Below are 16,084 nucleotides of genomic sequence, written 5' to 3'. Positions count from 1 at the left end.
ATTTTTCCACTGGCTATCCTGGTCAGTGGCATTTAAGGGAAAACAATGGGGCAGGAGAGAAAAGAAGAGGTCCTAGAATGAGACTGACTGGCTTTCTCTGGCTTTGGACATTTCTCCCCTAATGGTGGGTAAGAGGGAATTGGGAATCCAAATGATTGAGGTTAAAAGAGTGGGAAAGCATTAGGAAGCTGCCTAAATATTGGCGGGACTATGGGAAATAGGAGAAAAAATTGGGCAGGAGGAAGCAGTTGTTTCTGTCTGGGGTTTCTCCTTTCTCACCTCTACAATTTGCTCACACCTGTCTCTGGTTTTCAGGGCTTCTCTGAGTTGGAAGAGGTTCCTGGTTTGGAGAATGGTCCCACGGTGGCCAGCACAGGAGCAAATGAGAGGGCGGGACAGCGGGAACAGACACGTGCTGCTCTCCTTCCACCCTGAGAGAATGCTCTCCAGACATTCCTGCCCCACCCCACCAAACTCAGAAGCTTGCTGGGATCCTTTGAGTCCAACAGGAAGTCCGGGAATGCCTTCAGTTTTCACTCAGAGCAGGCCCTTTTTGCATTCCTTCCCTGTTAGGGGAAGATACACCTGGACGAGAATATATCCTCACCTACCACCTTGAAAAGCTGCTTTCTCCCTTCCATCCATATCCTCCCTCCCTGTCACCTCCCCATACAGCTTCACATCTGCCTCATCTCAATCTTTTTTTCTGTCCACCTTTCATAATCCCATCCACTCCAAATCCCGGACCCTGCACACGCCAACTCCCTGAATCCAATTCAGGAGTGCCCCAGTTCCCCTTTCGATCCGTCTCCTTTCTACTGCAGCGGAGACTACAAGTCCCAGGATGCCCCGCTAGCCCGTGACCGGCTGCGAAATAAAGAGCCTTCTCTCCGCGGTAGGGGCGCTGTGGATGTGCTGAGTGACGCGAGGCGGGGAAGTCGGGGCCTAGCCTAGCGCTTTCTCGGACGCGACCACTGGCCCCGCGTTCGGGGAGGAGCCGGGCGGGCGGTCCTGCACTGGCGTGCCGCTCCCACAGCCACTGCAATAGAGAGCTGGCTCTGAGTCTCCAGCCCTGCGCTGGCAGCTTCAGAGACTGGCGAGGGCTCGCAGCTGACGCTTGGCAGAGCTGGGGCTTCCCAGATGCTGTCGCCGCACCCCCTCGCAGGAGGGCCCAGGTCCGAAGTCCTGAGACTTGGAGCGCGCGCGAGAAAGGGGTTGGAGATGATGAGTCAGAAGCGCGGGGCCTTTCTCGTCCCCTCCCCTAGGGCCTGGGCGCTGAAGACAGGCTCGCTGAGCAGGCGGGTAGATAGGGCAGGCAGAGGGAGGGACGCTGCGACCTGCGTCTCTGCCTAACGCTTTCCCGCCTCTTGCGAGCACGCCGGTGTAACGAGCCCGCGCTGCCGCCACCCTTTATCTCCAACGCAGGAGCGGGACTGCGCAGGCTCGGCCTCTGGGCTGACCCGCCGACCTTTGATCTCCGCTGCGGTCGGGTTGCTGAAGTTCTGGCTGCGTTCAACCCCCACCGTTTACGACCTTTGCAAGTGTGCAAAGATAACAGGCTCGCTTGGTATTGGGAAAAGCCCAGGAGAACTGGGAGTCCCAGTAGCAGCAGCAGCTGGGCAGCTTGCTAGCCGCTAGAAACTAGAAATTGACCAGAGCTGGAGTACCAAGAGAACTCACCCCAAATTCACATAGTGCCCGGGATGGCTGTTGGCCTCACACTCATTTTTGTTCCCACTTGAGAAGGCTTCTTTCTCTAGAGAATGCAGCTTCTCCCGGCCTAGCCAGGGCCAGGCACCAGTGAGGATAGAGCGCAGCCTGGCTGCCTTGCCTTGACATTGCAGTGGCGCCCGCTGCAGCTCCTTTCTGTTTGTGACACCTTGGAAGAGTGGTAATTATCTTCCTATGACAAGGTTAAGTGTGAGTACTAGTGGGTGGGGACAGTTCTGGGATCAGGCTCTGGAATGGAGGAAAGATCTAGGCCTTCTGCATTTCTTCCTCTGCCCTAGTGTAACTGCCAGAATAATGGAGAGCTCCTGTGTGCAGGACTGAGAAAAGAATTTTCTTGAAAGTCAGAAGGTGGTGGTAGATGAGGAAGCTGAGGGAAGAAAATTAACAATTTGTTCTGTTTTCCAGGTTTTAGTGATGTGATCAGATTAGATATTGCATTCTAGTTCCTAGAGAAGCTTGATGACCGTGGAAATTAACCTCTACTATCAGTCAGATTAGGCTAGGCTCTGCTGTGGTAAATGCCAAAACCACAGTGGCTTAAAACCACAAAGGTTTATTTCTCATACTACGTGTCCAAAGTAGGCTGGCAAGGGGTTCTGTTCATTGCAAATGTTTAAGGTACCCAAGCTCATGGAGCGCCACCATTTTGAGATCCTACCCTGTCACTATGAAGGTTAAAGTTACCCACCTGCCCCCACCCTCAGAATGGAAGTAAGCATGAAGAATTGTTCATGGACTCTTAAATGCTGCCGTGAAGTGATACATTCATGTCACTTCCACCCATTCAATGGCCAAAGCAAGTCATATAGCCACACCCAACTTAAGGAAGGCCAGAAGGGCAATGCCTGCAAGGAGAGGGGAAGCAGAAATACTTCATTAAAAAAAACATAGTTGGCGGGGCTGGGAGGTTCACGCCTGTAATCCCAGCACTTTGGGAGACCAAGATGGGTGGATCACCTGAGGTCAGGAGTTCGAGACCAGCTTGACCAATATGGTGGCCGTCTCTACTAAAATTACAAAAATTAGGCCGGCATGGTGGTGGGTGCCTGTAATCCCAGCTACTCGAGAGTTTGAGGCAGGAGAATTGCTTGAACCCAGGAGGCAGAGGTTGCAGTGAGCCAAGATCACACCACTGCACTCCAGCCTGGGAGACAAAGTGAGACTCTGTCTCAAAAGAAAGAAATGGGATTAATAGTTTGTGGTGATTTTTGAACAGCTTAGCAGTTGAAATTTATCTGTTCCAGCAGTTATGCCGATACCTACTTCTTTGGTTTGGTTTCATGAACCCCTAAGTTCTTACTAGAAATTTTTCCTCAATAGGACTGAGACTTAGGAAACCTAGATTCTAATTCTATTGCTTGGGCAAGTCAGACCTCTCTGAACTACATTTTGTTCATTTGGAGGTTATGGTAATAATATTTATTCTCTCTACCTTACTGGAGTATCAAGGCTAAAATAAAATCACACAAGGAAAAGTACTTTAAAACTATAAACCACTTCAGGGGTTGAAAATAAATTTCCTGTAGAGGTAAGAAGTCATTTAAATGATAATTTCTTAAAACTCAAGAGCCAGTTCAGCTATAGTTCTTCAATTATCAGTCTGCATTAGATAAACATAGTAGGAATTCAGGTTTTGGATATATGTTACAGTTCATGTAGACCTTGCAAAGTCTAAGAGTCTTAGATTAAACATTAAATTCTTGAAACCCTTCTGATAAAACCTTTTTCATCATATCCCTCTAGGGCATTGGTTCTCAGAGAAGGGTCATTTTGTTCCCTAGAGGATATTTTGCAAGGTCTGGAGACATATTTGTTAGTCACAACTGAGGAGTGGGGGAGGTGGGAATATGTAACAATAGTAGGCGCAGTAGATGAGAAGTCAGATTTGGGATTTAGTTCCAGTGCTACTAATGCCGCTTTCCTGTACATTATCCTCTGCCAGCTGCAAGCAAAGACTATTTGAAACTTATCCTGTGTTCCTCATTATTCCCCCTCCACACTGCCTATTGCCAGAGTCCCGGGCTGCTCCATGACAGCATTCTGCTTTGCTGCAGTGATTTCCAGCAACCACTGTATCTGCTTCTTTCTTCATCAGTTTGGCAGCCTCTGTGGAGGTCACTCATTTTACTTGAATGGGAACTTCACGGAAAGAAGAAACTGACAAGGTTTCCGCTGACATCAGTTTTTAAAGGCCGTAACCCCTATCCTTTTAAACATTAAAGAAATCCAGTTCATGATATGTGGCTTCATATGCAGCAGTGGCACATTGGTGGTTGGGAAATTCTCCATGTGAATACATTTTACCCTCATTTCTTTGAAATTCTGTCATTTATTCTGGCTTTTAATACATGAATATAGACAACTGACGATATTTCACAAATGAACTCTTTTCCATTTCTGAATCTGCCTTTTGGCAAGATGGCTCAGGTTTCTTGTCCAGGGCTGTGTCCTCTGCTGCCATCTCGTGGCCCCTTGGCTGCCAGGTTGAGGTCTCATAAAGTGCCTTCCCTAAGGTAATGGCGTTTGGCAGTGGCTTAGTTAGGGAAAGACTCTCCTCTCCATGGTGTGGGGCGCTACCCAAGTTCCTCCTCTGCAATGGGTCTCTGAGGGCAGCAGCACACTCGGCCTGGCTGGAAACTTGGGCCTCACAATGAGGCAGGAGGTGGAGGGCCCCTCCTGGTCTTCTGCAAACCCTTGGGCCTCTGTGTCTGTTACGCAGTCCTGGCCAGGAGCCACCAAATTCAGTGAACCCAACTGCCTAGGGGTACTTGAAGCTGAGCGCCTGCTTGGCCTGAAGAATGCAGTCTCTTGCCCCTTGCCACCTGGGGCTGGGATGCTCTTAATTTCAATAAGAAATGAAGAGTCTCCCATCAGGTTTTGGATTCTAGGCCCGCATAAAATGGGCCTAGACAAGAAAACAGAAGGGTGTGTTGCTCTGTGTCCACACCCTTCATCCTAGCGGGCCCAGCCAGTGCTGTCTCAAATTTGACATTTGATTGATGGACTGAGCGGGACAGTGGCAGTGGTGTCGTCGCTGAGTCACTGTTTCCTATAAATATGACAGGATCTATGTACTACAGTGATCAGCGGTCCATCACCAGGGAACGGGGAATGAGAGACTGCCCTGACCTGGGCTGCTGCTGGTGGTCACTGAGCAGTGAGCACAGGAGGTAAGGCAGGAAAATGTTTTTAGTTGCTATTTTTTTCATTGTGATAACATGAAATATATGTATATATACAACTATATATATACACACATGTATAGTTGAAAATCTTCCCATTGCTAACACTAATTCGTACAACTTTCCCCTAGTTGTGAGCCCCCTCTCCTGACTCCACCCCGTTCCCATAACCCCTAATCCCAGCCTTCTCAGAAAAAAAAGGGAGGAGGAAGAGAGGAGGAGGGGAAGGAGAAAGGGAAGGAGGAGGAGAAAGAAGACTGCTTTTGGTGTTTGCTTTAACCTGATGTCCCCATTATAATTCAGAAGGAAAGGCCTGCTCATCTAATTTCCTAGGGCCTCAGGCCAGAGACAGCCATACTTACAGGTAAATTGCTGCTAGGCTGCCATGTGTTGCTTCTCCTTAAAATTCAGATGCCATTTACTCTCATCTTCTGTTTCTTTTATGTTTTTCCTTGTTTGCCTATTTTTCTTTTTTCTGACTTATTTCATTTATATTTTGTGTTGCCTATTTTTCTTGGATCCACCTAGCATCTAAATCTTTGGTTTATTTTTCTTATCAGAAGCTTTTCCTAAGTTCTGTCCAGAGTTAATGGATTTTCTTTGTTGATTCTTGACAGTTTCCCTTGCCATTATAAAGTTTTCTTGTTTTTACCCAAGTCCAAACTTCTACAATATAATTTTGTTTGCTTTGCCTCTTTATGTGCTCTCTTTATATATAAAGAAAATGCGAAGTGCTCGCTCTTATTCCTTTTTTTTTGGAGACAGGGTCTGGCTCTGTTGCCCCAGGCTGGAGTGCAGTAGTGTGACCTTGGTTCACTACAACCTTTGCGTCCTGGGCTCAAGCCGTTTTCCCACTTCAGCCTCCCAAGTAGCTGGGACTACAGATGTATGCCACTACATCTGGCTAATTTTTGTATTTTTTGTAGAGAAGAGGTTTCACCGTGTTGTCCAGGCTGGTCTCCAACTCCTGAGCTCAAGCGATCCACTCACCCAAGCCTCCCAAAGTGCTGGAATTACAGGCGTGAACCACCGTGCCCGACCCAGTCTTGTTCTTTATGTAAAGCTGAAGTCATAGCACAGGAGAAAGAAATTATGCTTTTATAAACGTCAAATGTAATTATGATGAAAAGAAATTGTTCTTTGCGTAACTAAGAAGTGAAACTGGGTCCAGTGGTTACTTGTTATAGAGAGGCCAATTTTAGACTGAAAAATAGAAACTGAACACCTTTCAAAAGATGAAATGCTTTCAAGTTGGGCTCTCAACCTCTGGATATGTTAGAGGTGTTTTGTGCAATAAACTTTATCATGCAATGACAGGTTATTGAAGCAAATATTCAAATATCAGCTGAGTGGTTGAATTAGATAACTTTTAATTTCTCTGCCAACCCTCAGATTACATTAGCTTTTCAGCAGTGGTGATGTTTTTTAATTGCCCCATCCATACTCTCCAATGTCTGGCCCTGGAGAAAATTGTAAAGTAAGATGCTGGTATTCCTCTAGTCCCTAGAACCGAGTGTTTCCGTCTTGACACTATTGATATTTGGGCCAGATAATTCCTTTTTATAGAAGACTGGTGCATTGATTTGTAGAATGCTAAGCAGCAACCTTGGGCCCTATCTACTTGATGTCAATAGCACCCCTCCCTCCAGTTGTGACGACCAAAAATATCTCTACACGTTGCCGGATGTCTCCTAGGAAGCAAAATTACTTCTTTCTTTGAAAAACAATGCCTTAGAAGGATATGATAAGAAAGGTTTTAAGAACTTAATGTCGGCCGGGCGCGGTGGCTCAAGCCTGTAATCCCAGCACTTTGGGAGGCCGAGACGGGCGGATCACGAGGTCAGGAGATCGAGACCATCCTGGCTAACACTGTGAAACCCCGTCTCTACTAAAAAATACAAAAAACTAGCCGGGCGAGGTGGCGGGCGCCTGTAGTCCCAGCTACTCGGAGGCTGAGCCAGGAGAATGGCGTAAACCCGGGAGGCGGAGCTTGCAGGGAGCTGAGATCCGGCCACTGCACTCCAGCCCGGGCGACAGAGCGAGACTCTGTCTCAAAAAAAAAAAAAGAACTTAATGTCTAATTTCTCAAGATCCTTGTATTTAAAAAGACCTACAAAGATCTACCATAACCAAACAGCACATCCAAAATCTGAATTCCTGCCCTAGCTTTTTCCCCCTACTCCTCTTTTCTGAATTTTCTATGTTGTGTTATTGTTACCACATCAGGCCAATCTGGTTCAACTTTTATGTAGCAAAGTTGTGAGTTATTTCTCAGTTGCCATGGACCCCAGGTTGAAAGTCATGTAACCTGAGCATGTCCAGATGAACACATGTGCTACCTCAGGGGAAACCTGAGTGCTCAGACCAGGAAGGGTGGGGGCGACTCAGTTGAGAAGCAGACACCGCGTAACAGGATCCAGAATCCAATCAGATGAGCTCTCGCATCACCCCATGGCAGGATCCAGTCATATCATGCCTCCTGGCATCATGTCATTGCAAAATGCAATCAGATCACACCTCATTACCCTACGCTTATAAAACCCAATGCAACCCCCAGCTCAGAGAGACAGGTTTGAGCATTTCCTCCTATCTCCTTGGCAGTTGAATCATGTTGCTTCCCTGCTTAAAAGCTTTTCAGTCCTCCCCATCGCCCACAAGATTAAGTCCAAGCATTTTTAAATGGTGCATGGACCTCTGTGATTTAGCTCCTGCCCACTCTTCCAGTGTCATCTCCCATGTCCCCTCTCTTGCATTTCACGATTTGGTGATGGCAGTTTAAGGGAGGTAGCATTGACATTTTTTTTTCCTTACCAGAGCTTTCTATCTCATCTGTTTTTTCAGTCTCAGAGTACATTCAGCATAATGCTGAATTAGGACAGCATACAAAGAGATCAGTATCACTTCCCAACTGTGTTAACTCTTCCAATGAAGACACACAAGGAACTTGGACACAGGAAGGGGAACATCACACACTGGGGCCTGTTGTGGGGTGGGGGGAGGGGGGAGGGATAGCATTAGGAGATATACCTAATGTAAATGACGAGTTAATGGGTGCAGCACACCAACATGGCACATGTATACATATGTAACAAACCTGCATGTTGTGTGCACATGAACCCTATAACTTAAAGTATAATAAAAAAGAAAGAAAGAAAAAAGACACGCAAGGATAATGGTCTTTTAACATACCTGGCAATTTTAAAGTTTTATGTTGACATTGAGAACATCTCACTGGTATTAAAAACTTCAGCTCTTTAAATGTGTAATTTGTTTAATCAAATTGCACCTTCTTTTTTACACTTTGCAAGTATGGCACAGTAAATACATTATATTTAGTTTAGTAACTTGCCATAGTTTCTGTATTGGGGATATTAACATCATTGGTTGGATCTTTTGTTTTGTCATCTTGCTATTTTTCAGAATCTTGAAATAGCACATTTCCATGATGTCTATTCTCTTCAGTGCCTGCGGAAACATACAAAAAAATGTGATGTCTGTTCCCCATTTCTGGGGATTAACAGTTGTATCTCCAGTGTTTACTTCTTGAACTTGTTCCTTGGTTGCATAAGCCTCCTCAATATTTTCTCCAAAACTGACATTTTCTTAACTCTTTGTTGTTAGAATATCTACAATTGTGTGTCGCATCTCTTCAATAGGCTGAGCCCCTGCCAGAATGGACTTCTCATAGATTGTGAGAATACTTTCAGTAGGACTTAGGGTTGGTTCAGTATATGCAAGACATATTCAATATTTTACAAGATTTTTGGCATCTGGAATATTTTTAATCAGATTGTTCAGTGTGACTAGTATTTCTTCTTCTGGGCATCCTTCATTAGTTAGGTTTAGGCATTTAGAAAATGTGTTGCTTACCTTTTCAGTAAATAATTTTTGTTCATCTTCTATCACGGTAGTCCAAAAGGACCCAACTGGGTTTTCATTTTGTCCTTAAGGCTCACACTAGGTAACTATTCAGTTAGGAGGCCTTTTCAGCACTCTCTTTGCCAGCTTTCCACTCATTCAGATGAGCTTTTCTCTCTTCTAAGTTTTCTTTGGATTGAGTTGATCTACTATCAGCAGTTGGTTTTGCTATAGTATGTCTTCACTGGTCAATGGGTTTTGATTTTGCTATCAGTTTGGCATTAGATGATGAAGCACGAGCTAGGGGCAGTGGCTCACACCCGTAATCCCAGGACTTTGGGAGGCTGAGGTAGGAGGATCCCTTGAGGCCAGGAGTTCAAGACCAGCCTGGCCAACATAATGAGAACCTGTCTAAAAATATAGTTTTTCTTTTTTTTTTTGAGATGGAGTTTCACTCTTGTTGCCCAGTCTGGTGTGCGATGGCGCTATTTCAGCTCACTGCAACTTCCGCCTCCCAGGTTCAAGCAATTCTCCTGCCTCAGCTTCCCAAGTAGCTGGGATTTCAGGCTCCTGACACCATGACCGGCTAATTTTTGTATTTTTAGTAGAGACGCAGTTTCATCATGTTGGCCAGACTGGTCCCAAACTCCTGACCTCAGGTGATCCACCCACCTGGACTCCCAAAGTGCTGAGTCACTGTGCCTGACTTAAAAAATAAATTGTTAAAACAATAAGATGAAGCAGGCCTGGCTAAAATTTCACATGCTATGCTCTTTTTTTTTTTTTTTCCTTTTTAAAACGTACTTTATTTTGGCAACTTCTTGTCCAATAGATCAGATGCTATGCTTATTGATTGTGCCTTCTTTCTTTTTTTTTTTTTTTTTTTGAGACGCAGTCTCGCTCTGTCGCCCAGGCTGGAGTGCAGTGGCTGGATCTCAGCTCACTGCAAGCTCTGCCTCCCGGGTTTACGCCATTCTCCTGCCTCAGCCTCCCGAGTAGCTGGGACTATAGGGGCCCGCCACCTCCCCCGGCTAGTTTTTTTTTTTCTGTATTTTTTTTAGTAGAGACGGGGTTTCACCGGGTTAGCCAGGATGGTCTCGATCTCCTGATCTCGTGATCCGCCCGTCTCGGCCTCCCAAAGTGCTGGGATTACAGGCTTGAGCCACCGTGCCCGGCCTTTTTGTGCCTTATTTCTTTTCTATGTCCTGAGACGAACTGGTTTTGACCCTAGATAAAACTGTTTTTGATTGTAATAATTCTGTTTTATGAGACCTTTTCCTGATTGTAAACAAGGCTGAGGTTCTACTGATGCCTTCTTTCACAGCGTCCTGGGTATTATTGCATGACTTCTACTAAGAAATCACGGCCGGGCGCGGTGGCTCAAGCCTGTAATCCCAGCACTTTGGGAGGCCGAGACGGGCGGATCACGAGGTCAGGAGATCGAGACCATCCTGGCTAACACGGTGAAACCCCGTCTCTACTAAAATATACAAGAAATTAGCCGGGCGAGATGGCGGGCGCCTGTAGTCCCAGCTACTCGGGAGGCTGAGGCGAGAGAATGGCGTAAACCCGGGAGGCGGAGCTTGCAGTGAGCTGAGATCCGGCCACTGCACTCCAGCCTGGGCGACAGAGAGAGACTCCGTCTCAAAAAAAAAAAAAAAAAAGAAATCACGCAGACTTAGTGAGCACTACATTTGGTGTACCCCAAGTTACATTTAGTGTAACCTCCGGTCCTTGCACACACTGTGAACAAGTACACACTGTTGCACCTTGAGTTTTTGTTGTTTCAGAAAGTTCCAGGAAGAAGCAAAACAAAACCCGTTCCATCCAGAGATGCCCTCTGAATTGGAGATGAATTTGGCAAACTCCCCACATTACCATACAAAAGTCCCACCCAAGGAGGAGTTTTTTGCCACTTTCTATTCATGTGATATACGAAGAAGCATGACTGATGACTTTACTTCACCTCTACATATGATGACTCAGCTAAGCAGCCCAATACAAGTCCTGTTTTTAGCTTTGTTCCAAGAGGAACTGCTTTGGGAATTATGCCCAGTATTCTCCTTACTTGTTGCAAGTAATGAAATCCCCTTGTTAAATTTTCCTTGGTTGTGGTCATTGGACTGTCACTGGCTAAGCAACCGAACTCACCTATTGTGTGGGTAACACTAGCAGTCATATTTGAGACTCTATTACTTTTCACTGTTATGCTGCTGGTGTTTATAGGCTGAGGCTCTGTGGCTTTAGGAATAGTAATTGAAAATTTCTTTGTTGCTGCAGAACTCTCATCTTTGACTTGTAGAGGTTTTCTAAGGGAATAGACTGAACAATTTGGCCTCAATAAGATTCCATCACAGACTTCTTGGGCGTGTCAGCCTCTTGCTTTTGTTTTTCTGCAATCATATGTTTCTCTTTACTATTATTGTTAAGGTGAAATGTCTTATATTAATGTCATATGTTGACATTGGGGGTCATCTTCAGTTGGTAACAACTTCAGAGTTTGATTATTATCCTCAAATTTATGTGTGACAATTACTATAAGGTCAGTTCATTAGAAGGTTTTAAAGGAATACAATTTTTACCCCCATTGTATTGTTTTTGCTTCTTATGAGTCTGTTGACAATTTTTTTTTTTTTTTTTTTTTTGAGAGGGAGTCTCGCTCTTTTGCCCAGGCTGGAGTGAGTGGCGCGATCTCGGTTCACTGCAAGCTCCGCCCCCCGGGTTCCCGCCATTCTCCTGCCTCCGCCTCCCGAGTAGCTGGGACTACAGGCGCCGCCACCGCGCCCGGCTAATTTTTTGTATTTTTAGTAGAGACGGGGTTTCACCGTGTTAGCCAGGATGGTCTCGATCTCCAGACCTCGTGATCTGCCCGTCTCAGCCTCCCAAAGTGCTAGGATTACAGGCTTGAGCCACTGCGCCCGGCCTGTTGACATTTTCTTTACCAGCCATTTCTGACTTAAGTTTCAAAATATTTGTCTCTTTTTTTTTTTTTTTTTGAGACGGTGTCTCGCTCTGTCGCCCAGGCTGAAGTGCAGTGGCGTGATCTCCCCTCACTGCAAGCTCTGCCTCCCGGGTTCACGCCATTCTCCTGCCTCAGCCTCCCGAGTAGCTGGGACTACAGGCGCCCACCACCACGCCCAGCTAATTTTTTATATTTTTAGTAGAGACGGAGTTTCATGGTGTCAGCCAGGATGGTCTCGATCTCCTGACCTTGTGATCCACCCGCCTTGGCCTCCCAAAGTGCTGGGATTACAGGCGTGAGCCACCGCGCCCGGCCCAATATTTGTCTCTTCTTGGAACTTGTCCTCAAATGTCACCACTCTCTGGCCTCTATTGAGGTAACACAGCTATGGTAGCCAACTTACAGATTTCAGCTCAGGTCCTTATCATTCTCGGATGCAAAAAGCCTGGACACTCTCTGATTTTCCCTGTTTGTATGCAAAAACTGTTTTTCTTCTTAACAGATGTTTCTCGAGTCTTTGTCTTTTTCGCTCTTTGAACATGAATTGGGCCTTGGAGGCCACTGCAGGTCCTGGACTATGGCTTGGGTATTTGTCACAGTGTGAGGTGAGGGGATGCATCTCCAGCTTTAACTGCAGATGTAGGACTCCAGGCCACAGCCAGTGAACACAGCCTATTTGTTTTCTTGTGTAGTGAAAATCACAATTCAATATTGGGTTCCACCCATTTTGCTTTGACTCATACTGTTTCCTTAGTGCTACTCAGCAATTAGTGAAATAATCTCTGGTACTGCACAAAATGCGAAATGCTTCAAGAATTTGCATGTCATCCTTGCTCACAGGCCCTGCTAATCTCTGTATTGTTTCAATCTTAGTATATGTGCTACTGAAGCAAGCACTAAATTATTTATTAATATGTATGACAGACTCCTCCATCTCATCCTTGCTTTATTCTCTCCCTCTCCCTCCTTTTTCTTTTTCTTTTTTTTTTTTTTTTTTTTTTTGTTCTTTTTGATTATCCCAAGGATGATGATGATGACAGCACTGACTCAGTGATGGGCTGGGTGAGGGTCAGGGCTGTTTGTTGCACACATTAGTGAGATGGCAATAAAAAAAAACTGTTCCCGGACCAAACTGAGGGTCGGGCTGCTATTTCTCAGGGCCTAATAATGAGATGCAGACGAACTGGGGAGGAAGAGAGTTGTTTGTTTGATGGTTTGTTTGGTTGTTTGTTTGTTTGTTTTTTGAGACAGAGTCTCGGTCTGTCACCCAGGCTGGAGTGCAGTGGCATGATCTCGGCTCACTGCAACCTCTGCCTCCCAGGTTCAAGCAATTCTCCTGCCTCAGCCTCCTGAGTAGCTAGGATTATAGGCACCCACCACCACACCCGGCCAATTTTTTTGTATTTTTAGTACAGACAGGGTTTCACCATGTTGGTCAGGCTGGCCTCGAACTCCTGACCTCAGATGATCCACCAATTTAGGCCTCCCAAATTGCTGGGATTACAGGCGTGAGCCACCTTGCCCGGCCAGTGGAAGAGAGTGTTATTTCTATAACCGGTTACAGGGAGAAGGCCTGGAAATTATTGCCAGGCGAACTCAAAATTTTCAGAGCTTATATACCTTCTAAGCTATATGTCTATGTGTAAGTGTGCATTCGTCTAAATACATAAGTGATTTATTTCTTTTAATCTATAACTAAAGTCTGAGTCCTGAAGACTTTCCTCTGAAGCGTCAGTAAATTAGATTACTTAATCTAAATGGGTCCAGGTCTTGGGGTGATTATCCTTATCTTGTCTCCTGCTAAATCACAGAGGTCTGGGGAGTTCCTTCAGACCTCCAATAAACTTGTTTGTGGAGGCCTGGGGAGTTTCTTCAGACCCGCAATGAAACTTGTTTAATCCTAAATGGGTCCTGTTAAGAATTCCTTCGTTATTTTGTCATGCTTTAAGGCCCAGGAAAGGCCTAGGCAAAACTCTTTTTTTTTTTTTTTTTTTTTTGAGACGGAGTCTTGCTCTGTCCCCCAGGCTGGAGTGCAGTGGCCAGATCTCAGCTCACTGCAAGCTCCGCCTCCCAGGTTTACGCCATTCTCCTGCCTCAGCCTCCCCAGTAGCTGGGACTACAGGCGCCCGCCAGCTCACCTGGCTAGTTTTTTGTATTTTTTTAGTAGAGACGGGGTTTCACCGGGTTAGCCAGGATGGTCTCGATCTCCTGACCTCGTGATCCGCCCGTCTTGGCCTCCCAAAGTGCTGGGATTATAGGCTTGAGCCACCGCGCCCGGCCAAGGCAAAACTCTTGATGGGCTTTTGCTACATTCCAGCCTTTGTATAGGGCACTGGCTTTTTTTAGTTTTTAATATTTAACTAAACCAATCAATCAGTACTGAAACAGTGGTGATGGAGGCCTGCATTAGTGAGACCTGGCCTGCCACAAAACCACGAGTCATAGTGATATGATGTCAAAATAACTGAGTCAAAAATTCTTACTTTAGCATATATATTTCTTACTTCCATTCCTTATTTAAGCTGTTGTATCCAGTCCTAGCCCCACGCCTGTCCTTCAGGACTCCCTCTGCTCAGTACTCACCCACTTTGGGAAGCTTCCCTTGGCCTTTCCGGCAACCATCATATTATGGTCTTCAATACTCCCTTAGTACTCTATACACAGTCTACACTTAAAAAAAAAATTTTTTTTTTTTCTTTTTTTTTGAGACGGAGTCTCGCTCTGCCGCCCAGGCTGGAGTGCAGTGGCCGGATCTCAGCTCACTGCAAGCTCCGCCTCCCGGGTTTACGCCATTCTCTCGCCTCAGCCTCCCGAGTAGCTGGGACTACAGGCGCCCGCCATCTCGCCCGGCTAATTTTTTGTATTTTTTTAGTAGAGACGGGGTTTCACCGTGTTAGCCAGGATGGTCTCGATCTCCTGACCTCGTGATCCGCCCGTCTCGGCCTCCCAAAGTGCTGGGATTACAGGCTTGAGCCACCGCGCCCGGCCTCTAAAATTTTTTTTTTTTTTTGAGATGGTGTCTCACTCTGTTGCCCAGGCTGGAGTGTAGTGGCGCAATCTCAGCTCACTGTGACCTCTGCCTCCCAGGTTCAAGCAATTCTCTTGCCTCAGCCTTCCAAGTAGTTGGGAATTATAGGTGCATGCCACCAAGCTTGGCTAATTTTTGCATTTTCAGTAAAGACGGGATTTCACCATGTTGGCCAGACTGGCCTCAAACTACTGACCTCAGGTGATCCTCGGCCTCCCAAAGTGCTGGGATCACAGGTGGGAGCCACCACGCCCAGCAAAAATTTTAAACTTTTTATGCAAAAAAAAAAAAAAAAAAAAAAAAATCACAATAATGGTAAAGTTCAAATGAAAAGTTGAGGAAGGAAGGATGACAGAGAATAACATATAGGTAAAAGATTGTTAGTATTAATATTGAAAAGAATAAAAAAGATTGATAAAGACAAAATAGCCAATTTACCAAAAAGAAAGAAATTTAAATGGCCAATAAATCTACGAAGGATTACTTATATTCATAGTAGTTAAATAAATGCAATTTAAAACAACAAGATGCTGACCAGGTGCACGTGTCGTGCACATATAGTCCCAGCTACTCAGGATTCTGAGGAGGGAGAATGGCTTGAGCCCAGGAGTTTGAGGCCAGCCTGGGCAATATGATGAGGCTCTGTCTCTAAAAAATAAAAATAGGCCAGGCAAAAAAAAAAAAAAATAGGCCAGGCAAGGAGATTCATGCCTATAATCCCAGAAATTTGGGAGGCCAAGGCAGAAGGACTGCTCGAGGCCAGGAGTTCTAGACCAACCTAGGCAACACAGTGAGACCCCCCCCCATCTCTACAGATAAAAAATCAGATGAGATAGTGGCACACACCTATAGTCCCAGCTACTCAGGAGGCAGAGGATTCCCTGAGTCCTTGAGCTGCAGTGAGCCATGATCTTGCCACTATACTCCATGGCTTGGGGGGATAGAGTGAAACTCCATCTCTAAAAAAATAAAAAGAAAAAGAATTAAATCAGTGAGATGCCATTTTATGCCAATAAGATAATTAACATTTTCAAATGCATAAAACCCATTGATGATTATGCAAGGAAATGGGCACTTTCTTATATTTCTGGTGGGACTACAAATTGGTATAACTTTAATGGAAAGCAATTTAATGACTTGTATCTACAGATTAAGAATTGCCTACTTTGGCCCAGCCATTCTGCTTCTAAGAATTTTTCTCAGGAATAGAGTGCAGGGAGTACTTAATCCAGGGCCTGACAGGCAAGTTTGTTTCCTCCTTTCGGACCGGAGGCTACCACCGCTTACATGTTCCACCAGATCCTCGTTGGGGTCAAGAAGCAT

General features: G+C 45.6%; 2 protein-coding genes, 1 non-coding gene and 1 pseudogene across 5 annotated transcripts in view; 1 reads left to right on the top strand and 3 right to left on the bottom strand.

The window, feature by feature from the left end:
• The window catches only part of TMEM253 (transmembrane protein 253), a 2,775-nt gene extending 1,879 nt beyond the window's left edge, over positions 1–896 (top strand). For both annotated transcript variants that reach the window (XM_033188691.1, XM_033188692.1), the window contains one exon: positions 316–896. In XM_033188691.1, coding sequence (XP_033044582.1) covers positions 316–435 — 120 coding nt within the window. In that variant the 3' untranslated portion in view covers positions 436–896. The remainder of the gene's footprint in view (positions 1–315) is intronic.
• The window catches only part of ZNF219 (zinc finger protein 219), a 14,652-nt gene extending 12,783 nt beyond the window's left edge, over positions 1–1,869 (bottom strand). Inside the window, exon 1 of one of the 2 annotated variants that reach the window (XM_033188688.1) lies at positions 1,681–1,869. The gene's annotated coding sequence lies outside the window, so the exon portion shown is untranslated. Of the gene's footprint in view, positions 1–279; positions 580–1,680 lie in introns of those variants that run through there. The other variant, XM_033188689.1, reaches the window with a different exon arrangement.
• Positions 689–16,084, bottom strand: LOC117071053 (annotated as a pseudogene).
• Positions 12,527–12,630, bottom strand: LOC117071666. The gene has a single exon (XR_004432431.1). It is a non-coding gene; the product is annotated as a U6 spliceosomal RNA (small nuclear RNA).

The sequence above is a fragment of the Trachypithecus francoisi genome, unplaced genomic scaffold (genome assembly GCF_009764315.1).
Source record: "Trachypithecus francoisi isolate TF-2019V2 unplaced genomic scaffold, Tfra_2.0 Lachesis_group3, whole genome shotgun sequence".
NCBI classification, from domain to species: domain Eukaryota; kingdom Metazoa; phylum Chordata; class Mammalia; order Primates; family Cercopithecidae; genus Trachypithecus; species Trachypithecus francoisi.
Note: the sequence above shows the minus strand (reverse complement) of the source record. Positions and strands in the feature narration are given on the sequence as shown.